The following is a 19,464-nucleotide window of genomic DNA, read 5'->3' as shown; positions in this document are numbered from 1 at the left end:
TCTCTCTGTGTCTGCGCATCTCAAGCAAAAACAAACCCAGGCATCTCTGATCCTCGTGAAGCATTACTCTGGAGAGTGGTCCAAATCCCTCTCTGAACAAGTAGTGGAAGCGGCCTCGTATCTTGTAGTAAACGGGGCAGTGGCATGTGTAGTGCAACTCTGGGGGCATGTCCTAGCCTCTACTCGTACTCCACTGTATCTCCCAGTCTCGATCCGCAGCTGGTGTGAAGATGTGTGTATCTGGCCAATAGCACATCGTATCCCATGAGACAAGTGGGTGTCCATGTATCAGGGCCTCGTCACAAAACCGTCCTCCGTAAGCTAAGAAGATGCTCTCTGTAGAAAGCCATCTTCGTGCTCAGCTCCTGTACTGGCTGTATCCATGTCCTCCTGGTGTCTAGCTGAGTCAAGTCCTCGCGGATGAGCCTACTGATCTCGGACTGTGTAAGAGTCAGAGAGGGTGCATCCAGTGCGTACTGGAAGGGGAGCAATCTGTCTATGCTGAACCCATGCGCCTGAAACCATGATGTCATCTCCCCATACCAGCATGCTGTATCTCCTTGCATGGCTAACTGTCGAGAGGACTCAAGTGCAAGGCGGGCATATCTGTCTCTGGGAAGTTCCCACATGCGGTGTATGAAGGAGACAGATCTGGTGAGTGCCTCAACCACTAGTTGGGGGGCAGCTAGCTCTGCTCGGATAATGGCACGTGGTACTGAAGCCTTGGCTCTAATGAGGCGCGAGATCATAGAGACCAGAGGCTTCTCCATGTCTCCCCATTCATCAATGCGACCCGTCCTCCCGTGATGATCCAATGAAGGTTCCCATATCGCAGCTCCATAGAGCAATGAGGAAGCCACCAAAGTGTCAAACAGCCAGAGCTTTGTCTGAGGCTCCTGAAACTGAACCTGTGAACACATCCTCTCCAATCTACCGCTCTCCTCAATGAAAATGTTGGTCCACTAAAAACCACTCCAAGGTAAGTGTAAGCATCTGTATACTCCACTGTCTCCTCGCCATATATGTGAATGCGGGTGCTGACCTCCTGATCCACTGTGGGGTGGTATTAAATACCATGACCTTGGTTTTACCAAGGTTAACAGACAAACCACTTTCATGGGCAAACCTATACAAAGCATCCAAGTGACGTTGCATCCCCTCTCGAGAGTAAGAGATCAACACAATATCATCAGCATATAACAATAGTGGAATCCATGTCCCTGCCAGCTGTGCACCTCTATCACCATCTCTCTCAATGTAGTCAGAAACCTCATCCACATACATAACAAATAGAGTAGGAGAGAGCAGGCAGCCCTGCTTCACCCCAATAGTGGAGTAAACCGGTGTAGATAGACCCTCCGAGGTGCATACATGCCCCACTACTGACCTGTATAATGCCATGACCCCCCAAATGAGCTCTGTGGGTACTCCCATCTCTTGTAATCTGTGCATCAATCTAGCTCTAGGTACTGTGTCAAATGCTTTGCAGAAGTCCACAAAACTACAATAGATCTGTCTCCCATGTGATCTGCCCTCCTGAATGATGGCTCTGAGTGCCAAGATATGTTCAAGAGTAGAAAAACCTCTCTTGAACCTTGCCTGCCCGGCTGCGCGTATCCCCTCCCTCTCTGCCCATCTACTCAGTTGCTGCTCAAGAATGGATGCGTACAACCGTGCCAATGTGTGTCCAATCATGATAGTGTGATAATTCCCACGCTCCATAGGGTCTCCTGACTTGAAAATAGGTACAATAGTAGATAGGCTCCAAGTATCACGCAAGCCCTCACACATGGCACGGTTAAACATAACTGCTAGAAGCTCTGCTAGTAGATCTCTGGCATGCATAAAATGCTCAGCCACTAAGCCATCATGATCATATGCTCTCCCAGTCCTCATCCTGTCAATGACCTTCTTCACTATCTCAGCGGTGAAAAAAGCACGTGTGTGTGGGCATGGATCGGGGGGTCGGGAAGGGGCGGCTGTCCAGGAACTGTGTACAGAGAGGAACTGTGTACAAAGATGATGCGTACTGGCCGAGCCGCCATGCCTCACGTGAATCCTAACTCAGAAATAGCTGGTATGGATCCTGTTCTAGGCGAGCCAAAAATGCTCTCTTCTTCCGCCGCACTGGCGTCGGAAGTCAATGTGTGACTGTCTGTGAGTGATGTCCCCCAAAAGCACCTCCTCTGAAGTCTAGCTCTAGTCTCACGGCATTCCTCATCATAGCAGCAATTCTGGGGCATGCTCCCAGAACGGCTTCTCTGCTCAGGCTGGGTGTGTGGGTATGCCCCTACTGCTGCATCATGTAATGTCTGTGTCAGTATAGTAGTAGGCTCCTCCAGCGGTCGCCCTGGCTCCTCCTCTGTGCACAGGCGTCTGTAGATCCCATGTATGTATACAGAATCCGTCTCTCGCGTGAAGGTGTAGCGAGTAGGGGCTGCTTCCCGTAGCCTGTGTGCTACACTAAACTGAAAAGAAATGGTCAGCGACACAAGAGCATGATCCACTACTACACCAACGGGTCTGGGTCCAACTGTGAGGTCCTCGATACTAGAGATGAGGCTCGGGTGCCATGACATAATCCACTGTGTTGGCTCCATGTCTGTGTGGAAAGCATGTAAAACCCCCGCGGCGGGAAATCTCTGTAGGCCATTCAGGATGGCCAATCCATGTGCAGTCCCCATGTCTATCAAGTGTCGTCCATACTCAGTCTGTTCTCCATCCTGTGATAGTCTGGATAGGCCCGTCTCTGCAACATCCCAACTCTCTCAGCATCTCCTCTGAAGTATCATAAAATATGTCTGATGATGGGCAATCCTAGCATTGAAATCCCCTAGAATGATGATGTCACCATCTCTAGAGAAATTCCATATGTCATCATCCAGAATAGAGAAGGGGGACTATCCTCTGGGTGGTGCATAAACTGACGTACTCGGGGGAAAGTAGCAAATAGCAATGTAAAGATATCTGCCTGTCTCTGCTCTCAATCTCACCCACATGTACCTGGCTTGCTCATCCCTGCGGGCTATATGTATCAATGGCTGCAACTCCTCCTTGAATAACACTGCCACTCCTCCTTGAATAACACTGCCACTCCTCCTGAGTCCCGCCCTCTGTGCTCTGATCGTGTCTCCAGTCTACAGGTTGTCTCCCATCTATACCCACTAATGTGAGGCATAGATTGCCCCGAGGCCTAATGTGTCTCAGAGTAGAAGACGATGTCTCTTCCCGTAAAACTATCCTCAAAAGCACCCACATCAAGGCGCATAGATCCATTACAATTCCAGGTGGCAACTTTCAATCTGGTCCCATAGGTCTCGTACCATCATGTGGAGCGCCGCTCTACAATCACCACCCGGCCATCTCTGTAGAAGGCCGTCTTTCCTTTCTCCCTTGCCGCTTGAATCTCTGGCATTACCTCTCTCATATGCGCAAGCTGTGTGAGAGTGAGGTCATCTCCAAGGAATATGCCCGTTTTCTTTAGTGTAGGGCGCTTCTTCAAAAAGTCCTTCTTTGCCTCCATGGATGGGAAACGGATGATTAAAGCTCTCCCTTTTGAAGTCTCCCCATTGCCTTGTGTCTTCTTCCCTACCCTCCATGCCTTTGTGTGAGTAGCCTCACGACCCATCATGCGGAGAAGTTCTTCGACTTCTCCTTCCACATCATCTCAGTCTTTTAGATCGGTTACTCTTATATGCAAGGCTCTAGTTTTCCTTTGCTACTCTTCTTCTAGAGTCATGTTGATGATTGTAGGAGTGGGGACAAATGTGGTTTCTTTCCCTTTCCCTTTTGTTAGCGACTTCTATCCATTTCTCGGCCTCATCCGCCTTCTTCTATGTCTTCGTGATCACATCCATCCACGAAGATGTCTTTACCACATTCTGTTTCTCCTCCTCTTTGATCATCCGTACCTGCTCCTTGATGACCTTAATTTCCTCTATCACCGAGGGTTGGAATTCCCCTTCCTCTAGTCCACTGCTTGCTCCATCAACCAGCTCTCGCTTGAGGGTTGAGACCTCTTCTTTGAGTGCTTGTGAATCCGCCTTAAGTGCTTGTAGCTCTGTGTGCAAGTCTTCTTTCTCCTTCTTCCATTGCGTGCCCTCGTTGAGGAACATTTGAAGAAGGTAGGCCTTCTCTTTCCACCATCCTTCCGTATCTGATTTCCATTCTTTCATCTCCCTTTCCATTTGTGTTATCCGCTTGTTTGTACGCATGAAGGTTGCCTTTGTATGGGGCTTGCAAGCTGGTAAAGCGCTTATGACCATTCTTTCATCTCCCTTTCCATTTGTGTTATCCCCGCTTGTTTGTACGCATGAAGGTTGCCTTTGTATGGGGCTTGCAAGCTGGTGAAGCGCTTATGAACTCTATTTGTATTCGAGTTATGCATACAAAGTTGTCCTCTGATTACGCATACATAGTTGTCCTCAGTTATGCATACATGGACACCCTCATATGTGCATACATACCACAAAAAAATATCAAGACTTCTGCAATTTCAGAATTCTGCCAATTTTTGCAATTTCAAATTCTTTCTGCTTTTCTGCAATCTGTAATTTGCTTGCTGTTTTTCTGAATTTTCTGCAAATTTTGAAAAATTTTCCCTGATTCCTGCAGGTCTGGTTCTGATTCTGCAGGTCTGAAACTGAAAATTTTTTCTGCAGGTTCTGAAAGCTCAGAGACGCCCCTGCAGGGGGGGGAGGGGGGGGGGGGGGGGGGGGGGGGGGGAGAGGGGTGGGGTGGGGTGGGGGGTAGAGGCTGGGGGGCGGGAGGGGCTGGCTGGCCGATGGGGGGCCGGGGAGGGGGGCGCAACAAGAAGGGGGGGGGAGGGGGAGGAGGGGGGGGCTGAGGGTGGGGCGCGCTGTCACAAGAGCAGACTAGCGTGACACAGAGAGAGAGAGAGAGAGAGAGAGAGAGAGAGAGAGAGAGAGAGAGAGAGAGAGAGTAATAGAAGTAGCAAATCATGATTAAATTAATGATCAACTAGATGCAAATGATGAACAATTTATCTGTCTTGAATGAAAAATGTTTGACCAAGAGAAAGAACAAGTAAAATGATGCTCTAGTAGCTCAAAACAAAGGGGATAATAAAGGCAAAGGAAAGTTCTTGCAAGAATCTAAAACCAATAAAGCTTCCACACCAACTGAAGATTTTGAAGAATCTCATCATTGCACACTTTGTGGAAAGAATGGTCATGTTGAAGGAAAATGTTTTGTTAGACAAGGTCTCTCAAGAAGTTAAATACTGCAAAGAAAGCCAAATCCAAGGAATCTAACAACAACAAAAGCAAAGATAAGTCCAAAGAAGAAGGAACTGCAAAGGTTGCATACACTGCTTGAACTTCTGTAGCGTGCTCACCTGCTGTGGCTGCTGCTCTGTAGCTTGTTCACTTGCTGCTGCTGCTGCTCTGTAGTGTGCTCACCTGCTGTGGCTGCTGCTCTGTAGCGTGCTCGCTTGCTGCTGCTGCCCACACCAGTAACGTAGCAGGCGAGGGCGAGGTGGCGAGGGCGAGACCACAGCAGGGTGAGGGCGAGCAGCAGGCGAGGACGAGGGCGAGGGCGAGACCACAGCAGGGGAAGGGCTTGGTGGCGAGAGCAAGACCAGAGAGCAGGGCGAGACCAAAGGTCAGCAAGGGCGAGGGCGAGACCACAGGTCAGCAGGGTGAGGACTTGATGGCGAGGACAAGAGCAGCCAGGACGAGGGCGAGGCCTCAGGGCCAGACCAAAGGTCAGCAAGGGTGAGGCCAGCCAGGGCAAGGGCGAGACCTCAGCAAGGCGAGGCGAGGGCTTGGTGGTGAGGGCAGTTGGAAGAATGGTAGCATGTGAGAGTTCATCAGAAGCACCAAGCAAACAGACAAAGGGACTAGCAAGAGCAGGGAAGATTAATAGGAATACGGAAATCGGGTCACTTTGGCCCTGTTCACATGGACTCAGCCGATCCAGAGCATCGAGCTATACCCGCATCGCCAATGGAGGCCATGAACGCTTCGCCAATGGAGGCCATGATCATTTCGCCAGGATGTAAGCCCCATGCGAAGGCAACCTTTGCGCTTACAAACAAGCGGATAACACATATGGAAAGGGAGATGAAAGAATGGATAACACAAATGGAAAGGGAGATGAAAGAATGGAAAGCAGAGACGGAGGGACGGTAGAAAGAGAAGGCCAACCTTGTTCAAATGTTTCTCAATGAAGGCGCGCAATGGAAGAAGGAGAAAGAAGACTTGCATGCAGAGCTACAAGCATTTAAGGCGGATTCACAAGCACTTAGAGAAGAGGTCACAGCCCTCAAGCGAGAGCTTGCGGATAGAGTAAGCAGTGGACTGGAAGAAGGGGAATTTCAACCCTCGGTGATAGACGAGATCAAGGTCATAAAGGAGCAGGTACGGATGATCACAGAAGAGGAGAAACAGAAGGTGGTAAAAACGTCTTCGTGGATGGATGTGATCACGAAGACGCAGAAGAAGGCGGATGAGGCCGAGAAATGGATAGAAGTCGCTAAGAAAGGAAAAGGGAAAGAAACCACATCTGTCCCCACTCCTACAATCATCAACATGACTCTAGAAGAAGAGCAGCGAAGGAAAACTAGAGCCTTGCATATAAGAGTAACCGGTCTAAAAGACTGAGATGATGTGGAAGGAGAAGTCGAAGAACTTCTCCGCATGATGGGTCGTGAGGCTACTCACACAAAGGCATGGAGGGTAGGGAAGAAGACACAAGGCAATGGGGAGACTTCAAAAGGGAGAGCTTTAATCATCCGTTTCCCATCCATGGAGGCAAAGGACTTTTTGAAGAAGCGCCCTACACTAAAGAAAACAGGCATATTCCTTGGAGATGACCTCACTCTCACACAGCTTGCGCATATGAGAGAGGTAATGCTAGAGATTCAAGCGGCAAGGGAGAAAGGAAAGACGGCCTTCTACAGAGATGGCCGGGTGGTGATTGTAGAGCGGCGCTCCACATGATGGTGCGAGACCTATCGGACCACATTGAAAGTTGCCACCTGGAATTGTAATGGATCTATGCGCCTTGATGTGGGTGCTTTTGAGGATAGTTTTACAGGAAGAGACATCGTCTTCTACTCTGAGACACATCAGGCCCCGGGGCAATCTATGCCTCACATTAGTGGGTATAGATGGGAGACAACCTATAGACTGGAGACACGATCAGAGCACAGAGGGCGGGACTCAGGAGGAGTGGCAGTGTTATTCAAGGAGGAGTTGCAGCCATTGATACATATAGCCCGCACGGATGAGCAAGCTAGGTACATGAGGGTGAGATTGAGAGCAGAGACGGGCAGATATCTTTACATTGCTATTTGCTACTTTCCCCCGAGTACGTCAGTTTATGCACCACCCAAAGGACAGTCCCCCTTCTCTATTCTGGATGATGACATATGGGATTTCTCTAGAGATGGTGACATCATCATTCTAGGGGATTTCAATGCTAGGACTGCCCATCATCGGACAGTATTTTATGATACTTCAGAGGAGATGCTGAGAGAGTTGGATGTTGCAGAGACGGGCCTATCCAGGCTATCAGAGGATGGAGAACACACTGAGTATGGATGACACTTGATAGACATGGGGACTGCACATGGATTGGCCATCCTGAATGGCCTACAAAGATTTCCCGCCGCGAGGGTTTTACATGCTTTCCACACAGACATGGAGCCAACACAGTGGATTATGTCATGGCACAGCCGAGCCTCATCTCTAGTATCCAGGACCTCACAGTTGGACCCAGACTTGTTGGTGTGGTAGTGGATCATGCTCTTGTGTCGCTGACCATTTCTTTTCAGTTTAGTGTAGCACACAGGCTACGGGCAGCAGCCCCTACTCGCTACACCTTCACGCGGGAGACGGACTCTGCATACATCTACAGACGCCTGTGCACAGAGGAGCCAGGGCGTCCTCTGGAGGAGCTTACTACTACTGACACAAACACTACATGATGCAGCAGAAGTGGCATACCCACATACCCAGCCCGAGCAGAGACACCGTTCGGGAAGCATGCCCCAGAACAGTTGAGATGATGAGGAATGCCGGGACACTAGAGCTAGACTTCAGAGGGAGGTGCTTTTGGGGGACATCACTCACAGGCAGTCACAAATTGACTTTCGACCCCTTGTGCAGCGGAAGAAGAGGGCATTTTTGGCTCGCTTAGAGCACGCTCTATACCAGCTATTCTTGAGTCAGGACTCATGGGAGGCATGGAGACTCTTTCATGAGCACTCCCCCCCCCCGCCATCACTTCTACAGAGGCATGGGGCCAGTATGCATCATCTCTGTACACAGTTCCTAAGCAGCCCCCCCTTCCCGACCCCCCCGATCCATGCCCACACACATGTGCTTTTTTCACCGCTGAGATGGTGAGGAAGGCCATTGACAGGATGAGGACTGCGAGAGCATATGATCATGATGGCTTAGTGGCTGAGCATTTCACACATGCCATTTACTAGCAGAGCTTCTAGCAGTTATGTTTAACCGTGCCATGTGTGAGGGCTTGCCTGATACGTGGAGCCTATCTACTATTGTACCTATCTTCAAGTCGGGAGACCCTATGGAGCCTAGGAACTATTGCACTATCATGATTGGACACACATTGGCACGGTTGTACGCATCTATTCTTGAGTAGCAGCTAAGTAGATGGGTAGAGAGGGAGAGGATACGCGCAGCCGGGCAGGCAGGTTTCAAGAGGGGTTTTGCTACTCTTGACCATATCTGGACACTCAGAGTCATCATTGCGGAGGGCAGATCGCGTGGGAGACGGATCTATTGTCACCAGGAGGTGTATTTTTCCTGTTGCCTTCTGTAAATAAGTACTAGATATTTTTATTTATTTTTATTTTTACTTGTTTTCCTCGGAACCCTTGAAAAGGTGCAAGTGGACATTGCATGGCCAGTGTGAAACGGCTGCAGCCAAATGGGTTTCTCACATCGGGGATCTAGGTCGGTCAGACAGGGACTGCCCGGGCCAGTTAGCACTGAATTCTGATGAGTATGGAAGCTAGTGTGCGCCAAACTAGAATTTGAGCCACTCGTCAAGTCACAGCAACTTTATAAGTTGAAAGGGGCCAGTAAATTAACCCACATTGTAGATGTTGGTCAAATGGTAGTCTTCAATGATGGTCAAGAGACCGATAGGGACGCCATGGAAGCATCTCCTAAAATTTAGGGAACTGCTATTTTTGACCGGAAAATGTGTTCGCGTCATTAGCTCTGGAATGACAAGGGGAACATTTTATTGCTCTGCTGCCAAGTCAACCGACGCACTAGTTGAGATATTTTTAGCAGGGAAAGCCCAAACTCGGAAATTGGGCGACGTGTCAGCCTGTGAGTGATTCTGCCACTCTAGGAGGCAAAAACGAGCTGCATATCAACAAAGGGGGCGCCATTTTCAGCCTCAGGTGGATTGTAGCAGGTACAGAAGCTATGGAATGCTTACCTTGCCCTCTATGCACAGTATGGTGACAGGAGTGATGCCCCGCACGCTACATACTGCTCTCTTTCTCCCCTACGTACAGTATGTTATGCCCCACTAGTGGGCTTCTCATTTGACCTATGTACAGTTCTGGGGGTTTATGCGCGTTTGCCAAGGCAAGAGCCTTCTGAACAGGAACCGGATTAGCTAATTGCTAATCCCCAACAGGTACGCACAGTTCCATCACGAAAGATTGCGAGTTTGGAGAGTTTTCTCTCGTGAAAACTCGTCCAATTCACAGGGGAACTGTCCCATTGCGTGCGGGAGCCCTTGGGACACGCGTAGGCGTGTTCGCTCCGCTAAAAACGATCTGAAACAGCGAATTACAGCCTGCTGTGTTTTTCTGCAGGTTTAGGGTTTCGCACCTAAACTGCAAGGGAACATCGGGGGAGCCTCGTGAGAGCCTTGGGATGCGTGTACAGGCTTTTGGGCTCCCGGCAGTGAAAAACAGAGAATTACAGCCCGCTGAATTTCTGTGACAGCTCACCAGAAAGCTTCCAGATATCGAGGGAATCTGTCCTAGACAAGTGTTTTTGACCTACAGGGGTTTTTGCGCCGTTATGCTGTCGAAATCCGGTCGAAAACCAGCGTTTTCAGCCCTCGCCAGGTTTGGACAGCTTTGTGAAAGTTTGTGCTAAGTGGTCGGATCGTCTACCTTAATTTGAATAAAGAAATACCGAAAGGGGCGCCAGTCTTTGGGGCCTACAGGGTGTCGGTCTCGTGTGCGCAGTGACATTCTAGTCGCTGGACGCAACTGTGTTCTCTTCCCTTCTCAGTGCTCTGTGTAAAGTTAACAGGTAATTGAAATAGTACCGCCCTCTACGTTGTACGGGCCGGTTATATCTATTGTAGCTTTGTGGATTTTCGCAAAGCGTTTGACACAGTGCCCAGAGCTAGATTGATGCGCAGATTACAGCAGATGGGAGTACCCACAGAGCTCATTTGGGGGGTCATGGCATTATACAAGTCAGTAGTGAAGCATGTACGCACCTCGGAGGGTCTATCTACACCAGTTTACTCCACTATTGGGGTGAAGCAGGGCTGCCCGCTCTCTCCTACTCTATTTGGTATGAATGTAGATGAGGTTTTTGACTACATTGAGAGAGATGGTGATAGAGGTGCACAGCTGGCAGGGACATGGATTCCACTATTGTTATATGCTGACGATATTGTGTTGATCTCCGACTCTCCGGAGGGGATGCAACGTCGCTTGGATGCTTTGCATAGGTTTGCCCAGGAAAGCGGTTTGTCTGTCAACCTTGGTAAAACCAAGGTCATGATATTTAATACCACCCCACAGTGGATCAGGAGGTCAGCGCCCGCCTTCACATACGGCCAGGAGAAGGTGGAGTATACAGATGCTTACACTTACCTTGGAGTGGTTTTTAGTGGGCCAGCATTTTCATTGAGGAGAGCAGCAGAGACTAGATTGATCAGAGCCCATGCAACATTGGGTAGATTGGAAAGGATGTGTTCATAGGTTCAGTTTCAGGAGCCTCGGACGAAGCTCTGGCTCTTTGACACTTTGGTGGCTTCTGCATTGCTTTATGGAGCTGAGATTTGGGGACCTTCGCTGGATCATCAAGGGAGGACAGGCCACAGTGATGGATGGGGGGACATGGAGAAGCCTCTAGTCTCTCTGATCTCGCGGCTCATTAGAGCCAAGGCTTCAGTACCACGTGCTATTGTACGAGCAGAACTAGCAGCCCCCCCACTGGTGGTTGAGGTGCTCACCTGATTTGTCTCCTTCATACACCGCATGTGGGAACTTCCCAGAGACAGTTACTTTCAGCACGTGAATGCTTAGAACCCCAGGGCATCTGGTTGTCTATACGACCCAGAAAAGTGCACATTCTGATGTACAATGTAAATTGCTTGTTCTCGACCTGGAAATCATCGAACTTAGAAAGAAACAACCAATCAAAGACTATTTTGTAGGTGCACTTTCAAGTGGGGAGACAGGAGAGGCACTAGCCCCGGAACCGGAGCCTAAAGCCTCACTTTGAAAGCTGGCTGAGTGTGTGGTGCATTATTCTGCGTTTTTTTGCTGAAATTTTCTCTTCAACAGTCTCCTTAATCTGGGCCTTCTTGAGCCACTTTTTTCCTGCACTCACTTGCTTTTCAACTGTCGCTTGCTGCATTTTCTCCTTCGCCCTCACAAGGACTGCTTTTCCAACCCAGTCTGTTCACGGCCTGCTGAGTAAGCAGGATGCCATGTCAGCTCCACCAGATCATCCCAGTCAACGCCTGTCTAGACCAGCACACATCACATCTGCAACATCAGCAGCACGCCGTGTCATGTGTGCTCCCAGCGTGATCCAATGACATAGGAAGATAACAGACTATCAGAGGACTTGAAACAAATGAGAGCTAAGGACGTCAAGAAGGCACTCTACAACCTTGAATTTTTTGGCAGTGGCTGTAACCACACAAATGTGGTTTGAAAAACAGGCCATGTAAAACTTAAGTCAATCAAAGCAATTCATGACGTTAAGGAAGCCGCTTCTATAAGTAACCTCTTGCAATTTCATGACCAAGAAAATTCCTTCCTCCCATTTTGTACTCAATGATTATATTCTTAAAAACTGTAAAACAGATTCTGGCTACAAGCGTTTTGAAGCCTAACAGTAAAGCATTGCTAAAACTTGCAAGAATAGCAAATAACACAAAAGGACTAAGAGAATCACACCTTGAGTAGGTGTGATTTGTATTTCACAAAGTGCCTTCAGAAGATCAACACCATACTGCACGTAAACATCAACCAATCTTCAATAAGGGAACACAGTTGACATCACCAGCTCCTTGAAGGATCACAAAGTAGAAGACTAAACCTTATGTGCAGCTTGAAGTAGATCAATTCCCCGATGCTCCATCAGTTCCTGATCTACAGAACCTGTATAAATAAACTTCACCATGGCCTTTGCTACATTAAAGGATATATCCTTTAGCTCAAGTGTATTTGAGTGACTCGCTGCCATGCTCTCCAAGTTCAGCTTCAGCTTCTGCAAGATGGGAAAATATTCACAATCACAACAAATAATCACATGAGAAATCAAAGTGCACACGTGTACAACTTTGGATGCATAAGTACTTGATGTACTAAACTTTTGCAACGAGCAGGTAAAGGCGAAAAGTGGTATATGCATAGTGTTTGACACATAAGGTATGTGTGCATGTGCACTTGTGTGTGTATGAGCGCTTGTGCAAATGTCTTCTCTCACTCTCGCATTCAACCACTTGCACATTTCTCTATTAAACTGTTTGGTTTTAAGATGCTTGCACGTTTCTCTATGAAGCTGCAGAAAGACAGTCAGCAAAAAGATTTTAGCATCCGAAAGGGTTAACCCATCAACCTCTTGGTATGAGAAAACTCATTAAGAAGTGCTCAAGACCAACCAAATATGCAAACCATTGAACACAGATAATCCAAACACATTGGGTAGTATCTAAACACCCTGCATACACGCACGCCCCCATTATTTGCAAATCCATAGAGGAGGTTGACTACCTGGCATGTCTCTTCTATCTTCTTTGAGCCCTTCGTCATAGCAAGTACCTCTTGTCTTTACTTAAAGAAAACATGGTAATGCAACACACAAACCATGCAGACGCAAGGACTAAGTGAGCTACAAAGGGGCTTACCTCTCAACCTTTATAATGGTGGGGATGGTTGCTCAGGTGACCTCCTCCGTTTGCTCCATCATACATGATCTTCAGGCGGCTCGCCATGTCTTCTCAGAAGAGAGAGAGAGAGAGAGAGAGAGAGAGAGATACTCATTACACGATAGTATTGCAACCTTCAAGGCAAAATTCAAGCCTAAGGCCCCTTTCCCATGAGGGAAGGGTCTGTACCCAAGAAGTACACCAGGCATGAGGATGTAAGGGCCTTTTCCCATGCAAAAAGTATTCAGAACAGGTAAAAACCGTTTTGTAGGGTTCGGGTTTTTTAGAAAAAAATAAACTACTTAGTGCACACAAAAACTGTGCACACATGTGTGTGTGCACGCTCACGCATGCGAATGCCCTCTCGTCCATGTAGCATGGTCTAGATGAACCCCTCGTCTAGCATGTTCAAGCAATGCTCACTGTAATACGACATCTTCAGGAGAAGAGTATCTAGGTGTGATCCACGTCTCTCTAATGGAGAGCTGCCATAGATCCTGTCTGATTACTGTGTTCCTCTCACTATGTGAGAGCTCGATGAAGGGCGAGTCCGTGACATACTAGAAGGTGGTAATCTATCCATGTCTAGTCCATCTGCTCCAAACCACTCTCTCACTTGCGAGTACCAAGACTCCTACGAGCTTGACTCTGAAATCTGTCTAGAGGCCTCGAAGGCTCCATGTGTGAGTCTAACGGTTTCTCTCTCATCCTCTAAACGAGTCAAACTGTCCTTTCCATTCCTCTCTATCCTTCGTCCACTCTTTGAGCAAGGTGTCACAAGTTGGTGGCGTGGCATGACCCCAAGGGAGTTAGACCATAATGGAACCTTGAAATGGACTAAACCGGCCGGACCGATGCAGCCCTAAAAAGTGCTGACGTGGCTAACAATATAGACGCCCAAGAAAAAAAAGTGCTGCAAAACGTCAAATGTACGGGTGCCGCAGAAATCACGGGAAAGCTGCATGGGTGCCTATTTTTGGGTTTGAGTGGTTTTGAGCGCACAACTTTTCATAGCAGTTGCTTTTTGAGGCCAGAAGCCTTTAAATACAAGCTAGGGGGCTCATTTTGGCATTCTCGCGTGTGCGTAAGCAGAGGAAGTGCTCCCCGACAATTGTACCTTTTTTTTTCCAAGAAAGAATACAGGCCAAAGGGCTACAACCAGCCTCTGCTATAGAGGACTACATCAAAACGTGGGGAGACCAATGAAAAGACAAGATATGTACAATGAGGACCATATCATGAGATGAGACGAGGGAATAACCACACTCGTGGCTGGTAGTGCCATCTAGGCACACCATGGACTATGGTGAGGAAAGACCCAGGGCTCCAAAATCGAAGGAAGGCCTCGCGGCGCTCCTGCATGCCGTCAGAGACGCCCTGAAGTCTCTCAAACTGAACTCGAAGTGTATGGATCAGCTCCAGCAAGATATCACAAACAATCTCTGCCAGAGGGACAGATTGAGCCTCGAAGATGCGACAGCAACAGACCGCCAAATGAACCAAATGTCAGGCCGCAAATTTGTAACGATGAGGGCACGAAAGGAGATAGATGAATTCGATGGGTCTCGATGCAAAGGCACATCCGTAAACAAAAACCATATCCCTAGTCCATGTGTGAATGTCTCTAACACCATGGGTGGGCGTGACTATAGCCAAGGTGGACTGAAGTAACATCTTCCAAGGTTCATTGCCTTGGAAAAATCTCTCTCCACATGTTTTGAGATGATGTATTATGTGATGCTGATGATAACAAGGATATAGGGTAGGCTTACATACCTATCTACCTAGGTACATTCATTTCTTTTTATTTTTAACCTTTTGGTCTCATAGGTTATTTTGGCCTTTTGAAGACGATGATATAACATTTCATCCTCTCTCTCTCTCTCTCTCTCTCTCTCTCTCTCTCTCTCTCTCTCTGCGCGCCACTGCTGCTGCTCCTGCGCGCACCACTGCTGTTGCTCCTGCGCGCGCCACTGCTGCTGCTGTTTCACCCCCTGCGCGCGCCACTGCTGCTGCTGCTGAACCCATTGTAGCTGACCTGTTGCAACTGCACGCTGCCAAGGCTGTAGCACTTGCCGCTGCCTCACTGTGGCAGCATTACCAAGTGCACCAGGCCCGCTGCCCCCAATCTCTCACACACGGATACATACCCACACACACACTACACACATACACGCATACACACAAGTACTCCCTCTCTTCCCCTTCTCCCCTCTTCTTCACAATATGAAGAGAGGGTAGTTACGAAGACAGCCATGTCTTCCCCCATCATCAAGACGCCGGCATCGACAATGAAGACAACGTTCATGCTCACGAACAAGAGGCTTGCACAATTGGAGAAGGACATGAAAGAATGGCGGATGGAGAGAGAGATATGGGAGGAGGAGAAAGCCACCCTCATCAAGCTATGGAACGAAGAGAAGGAGGACATGAGAGCGGAAATCCAAAATCTCAAAGAGGAGAAGGAGAGAAGGGAACGGGAGAACGGGAAGGAGAGGGAGAGATGGAGGAAAGAGCAAGAAGAGATGAAGGCACAAATCGATCTCCTTCATGCTTCCATCACATCCCTCACCCCCGAAGAAGGAGAGATTAAAGAGGAGGCTAAGGAAGCCCTCAAGGAGGAGATCACCAAAGCCCTCACCGCAAGCATTGAGGACAAATTAGAGGCCACCAAAGAAGGATGGGTCGAAGTGGTCAAAAAGAACATCAAGAAGGTTGCAAGAGAGGAAGCCCAAAAAGATGAGGTACTCATCGTACACACAACCATCGAGGAGGAGAAGATGCGACAAGCTCGCCGTCTCAATGTGCGAGTGACCGGCATCAAAGAAGAAGAAGGGTCTACACCCGAGAGCGATGGGAAAGCTTTATGCAAGAAAGTGGGATACAAGGAAGAAGAGATCCCTTTCTCCAAAGTTTGGAGAGCCGGCAAAGATCCAAAGAAGAGAGCTCTCATCCTCCAATTCGCCTCCGAGGAGTCTCGAACTTCTTTCCTCCGAAAGAGGGTCATCTTGAGAGGGCTAGAAGGCCCCCCGATTTATCTTGATGATGACCTCACAAAGATGCAACAAGATCACCGTCGCGCGTGCATGCCTAGAGTCCACCAAGCCCGCAAAGAAGGGAAGAAGGCAGTATATCGAGATGGTAGGGTTATCATTGATGGCAAGACCATCGCATAGGGACTCGCGGCCTGTGGGACACACGAGGAGATTCATGTCACGGTTTGGAATTGCAATGGAGACCTATGGACACACCCAGAGAGACTTGAGGAGGTGATGAGAGGTCGAGACATCATTCTACTTACAGAGACACACGAGAGCCCAGAGAGAGGGCTACCACGGATACATGGATTCTAGTGGGAGTCTCTACATCGGGGGTGTATGCGCCAGCACACCACTCGTGGCTCAGGAGGAGTGGCCATACTCTTTAGACAGGGGCTTCACAGTAGACTACAGATTGTTGCCCGGGACCCACAGGCCCGCTACATGTGGATTCGCCTCGAGCTCTCACGAGACAGGATCGTCTACATTGCCCTTTGCTACTTTGCTCCCACAGGCTCCAGATTCGCCCCTATTGAGCAGAGTCACCGTACACATGCCTCACGGAGGAGATTATGGAGTACTCCACACTGGGTGAAGTCTTCCTTATGGGAGACTTCAATGCTCGTACGCGCAGTGAGCAGTGTGAGGCATATGACCACGAGGACCCAGAGGCACTACACACTCTAGATGAGGAGGCTACTATGAGAGATACAGCAGACAGAGCTCCAGTCACAGCCTACGGACGACATCTACTTCGACTTGGCTCCCAGCACCGTCTCGTTATTTATAACGGGATGGTCCAGTGGCCCACCTCAGGGGGCCTGACTTGTATGCCACATGGAGTTGCAGAGGGAGGGGGGAGTACAGTCGACTATATTCTGGGACCCAGGGAGGCTACACACCTTATCACATCCTTCACCATTCCACCCATACCCATCGGAGCCGACCACACATACCTCTCTTTCTCCATCACCGGAGATACCATCCCACACAGCTCCACAGCACACACTCCACACACCACCATCCATTTCACACATGAGCTAGCCTCTCTTTACTCGGCCGAGGTCGAGCATGGCCTATGCCTCCTCCACCCATCCACACCACTCTCAGTTCTCACATCACATATCTCTTCCGTTCTCCACACTTCAGCTATTAGCTCCTTTCCACACACCACTCACACAGGACGCACTCCCCCCCCCCCCCCCCCCGGGACTATGCCTCAGAACCGCTGGTATGATGATGAGTGCAGAGAGCTATACCGACGCCTCCGCGCACAGCGAGCCTTAGGAGAGATCACAGAGAGAGAGGCCAGACGGCATATGAAGACGCTGACATGCCAAAAGCGGCGAGCATTCGAAGAGGCACAGGAGCTTGAGCTATACCGCCTATTCATGAGCATGGATAGCGCGACAGCATGGCGCACCCTGCGCGAGCCACGTCCGACTACAGCTATTGAGGATCCACAGATATGGCATGATTATGCAGAGCGACTTTACGAGGTGCCAGGACAGCCTCCTATCCCACAGCCACACGAGCCACGCCCCACGTGCTCCTCCTTCTTTACAGCACAGATGGTAGAGAGGGCCATACGCCGCATGCAGCACAGACGATCAGCTGACCATACTGGATTACAGAGTGAGCACATCATTTATGCGGCCTCCACTATAGCCCCGTTGATTGCACATGTCTTCAACCGGGCTATAGGGGAGGGCTTCCCAGAGGAGTGGACACAGCACACCATAGTGCCTATCCACAAATCTGGCGACACCCTGGATCCAGGGAACTACAGGACTATCATGATTGGCCACACGATGGCCAAGCTATATGGAGCAGTACTTGAGGCACAGCTCAGCTGCTACGCAGAGATCGAGGGTTTACGAGCTCCAGGCCAGGCAGGTTTCAGACGAGCTTTCTCCACCACTGATCACATCTTCGTTCTGCGCTGCCTCATTGATGGGGCAAAGGCGCGGAAGAAGAGGCTTTACTGCTGCTTTGTGGATTTCCGCAAGGCCTTTGACACAGTCCCACGCGAGAGACTCTTCCAGCGCCTTCACAGCATTGGGGTACCAACAGAGATGATTTGGGCCATATATGCTCTCTACGAGAAGGTGACGGGTCGAGTTCGTTGCCCAGGCGGTTTTTCAGAGACCATTGCTAGCACCATTGGTGTTAAGCAAGGATGCCCACTCTCCCCGACACTCTTTGGGCTCTACATCGACGAGATCTCCGACTACATACTGCGAGCAGGGGGAGAGGGGAGCGACTTGGCAGGTACTCCGGTCCACATCATGTTATATGCTGATGATATTGTGTTGATTTCAGAGTCACCCGAGGGCTTGCAACGCCATCTTGAGGCCTTGGACGAATTCAGCACACACAAGGGGTTGACTGTGAACCTTGGCAAAACCAAGGTTATGATCTTTCACACATCCAGTGCAGTGAGGAGCGCTGCCACCTTCACAGCAGCAGGAGGAAAGGTTGATGTAGTCACCTCCTATGTCTACCTTGGCATCACATTCACCAGCCTACCAGGACCCTTCACTATGAGGCAGGCTGCTGCTGACAGGCTCACCCGAGGATATGCAGCTCTGGCCATGCTAGAGCGGAGATGCCACCAGGCACATTTTCAGGAACCCCGCACGAAGGGGTGGCTTTTCGACACCTTAGTCACCCCGGCCTTGATGTACTCAGCGGCAGTATGGGCACCAGGATTGACAGCTGACCAGTGGACACAGCTTGAGAGGCCACAGGTATGTATGATCTCACGCTTGCTCCGCAGCAAGAAGACAGTGCCACATGACATTATTAGAGCCGAGCTCGCCACACCACCCATGGTGGTAGAGGCACTATTCCAGACAGTCTGCTTCATCCAGAGGATGAGAGAGCTACCTCCTGACAGACTTACTCGTAGAGCATTTGAGGCAGCTATACAGCTATCAGAGAGTGGGCATGAGAGAGCATGGTACTCACAGGTCAGAGCATGGTTTGAGGGACACGGTCTTGACATGGAGAGCCTACCACCATTCCAGTACGACCCCCACTCACCATATGTTCACCTCTCTCGCAGTGAGAGGAACTTGGTACTGAGACAGGATCTGTGACAGCTATACACTAGGAGAGTCTGGGAGTCACCTGGCTTGGGGACGAGGATGTCAGATTACAGAGACCAGTTTCTCACCATATTGTCCGGGGGGTTCATACAGAGACCACGCTACATGGACACATATATGCCACATAGCTCACGGGTGGCGATTGGTCAGCTGAGAGTGGCTTCACACAGGTT

General features: G+C 49.5%; 1 protein-coding gene across 1 annotated transcript in view; it reads right to left on the bottom strand.

Annotated features, from left to right (window-relative positions):
* The window catches only part of LOC147437046 (uncharacterized), a 36,171-nt gene that overhangs the window by 2,780 nt on the left and 13,927 nt on the right, over nucleotides 1-19,464 (bottom strand). Inside the window, exons 5-6 of the mRNA XM_086486450.1 lie at nucleotides 12,312-12,482; nucleotides 12,170-12,224 (exon numbers count right to left, since the gene is read on the bottom strand). Of these exons, the coding sequence (XP_086342576.1) occupies nucleotides 12,170-12,224; nucleotides 12,312-12,482 (226 nt within the window). The remainder of the gene's footprint in view (nucleotides 1-12,169; nucleotides 12,225-12,311; nucleotides 12,483-19,464) is intronic.

Source organism: Adiantum capillus-veneris, chromosome 17 (genome assembly GCF_014529385.1).
Source record: "Adiantum capillus-veneris isolate H3 chromosome 17, ASM1452938v2, whole genome shotgun sequence".
NCBI lineage: Eukaryota > Viridiplantae > Streptophyta > Polypodiopsida > Polypodiales > Pteridaceae > Adiantum > Adiantum capillus-veneris.
Note: the sequence above shows the minus strand (reverse complement) of the source record. Positions and strands in the feature narration are given on the sequence as shown.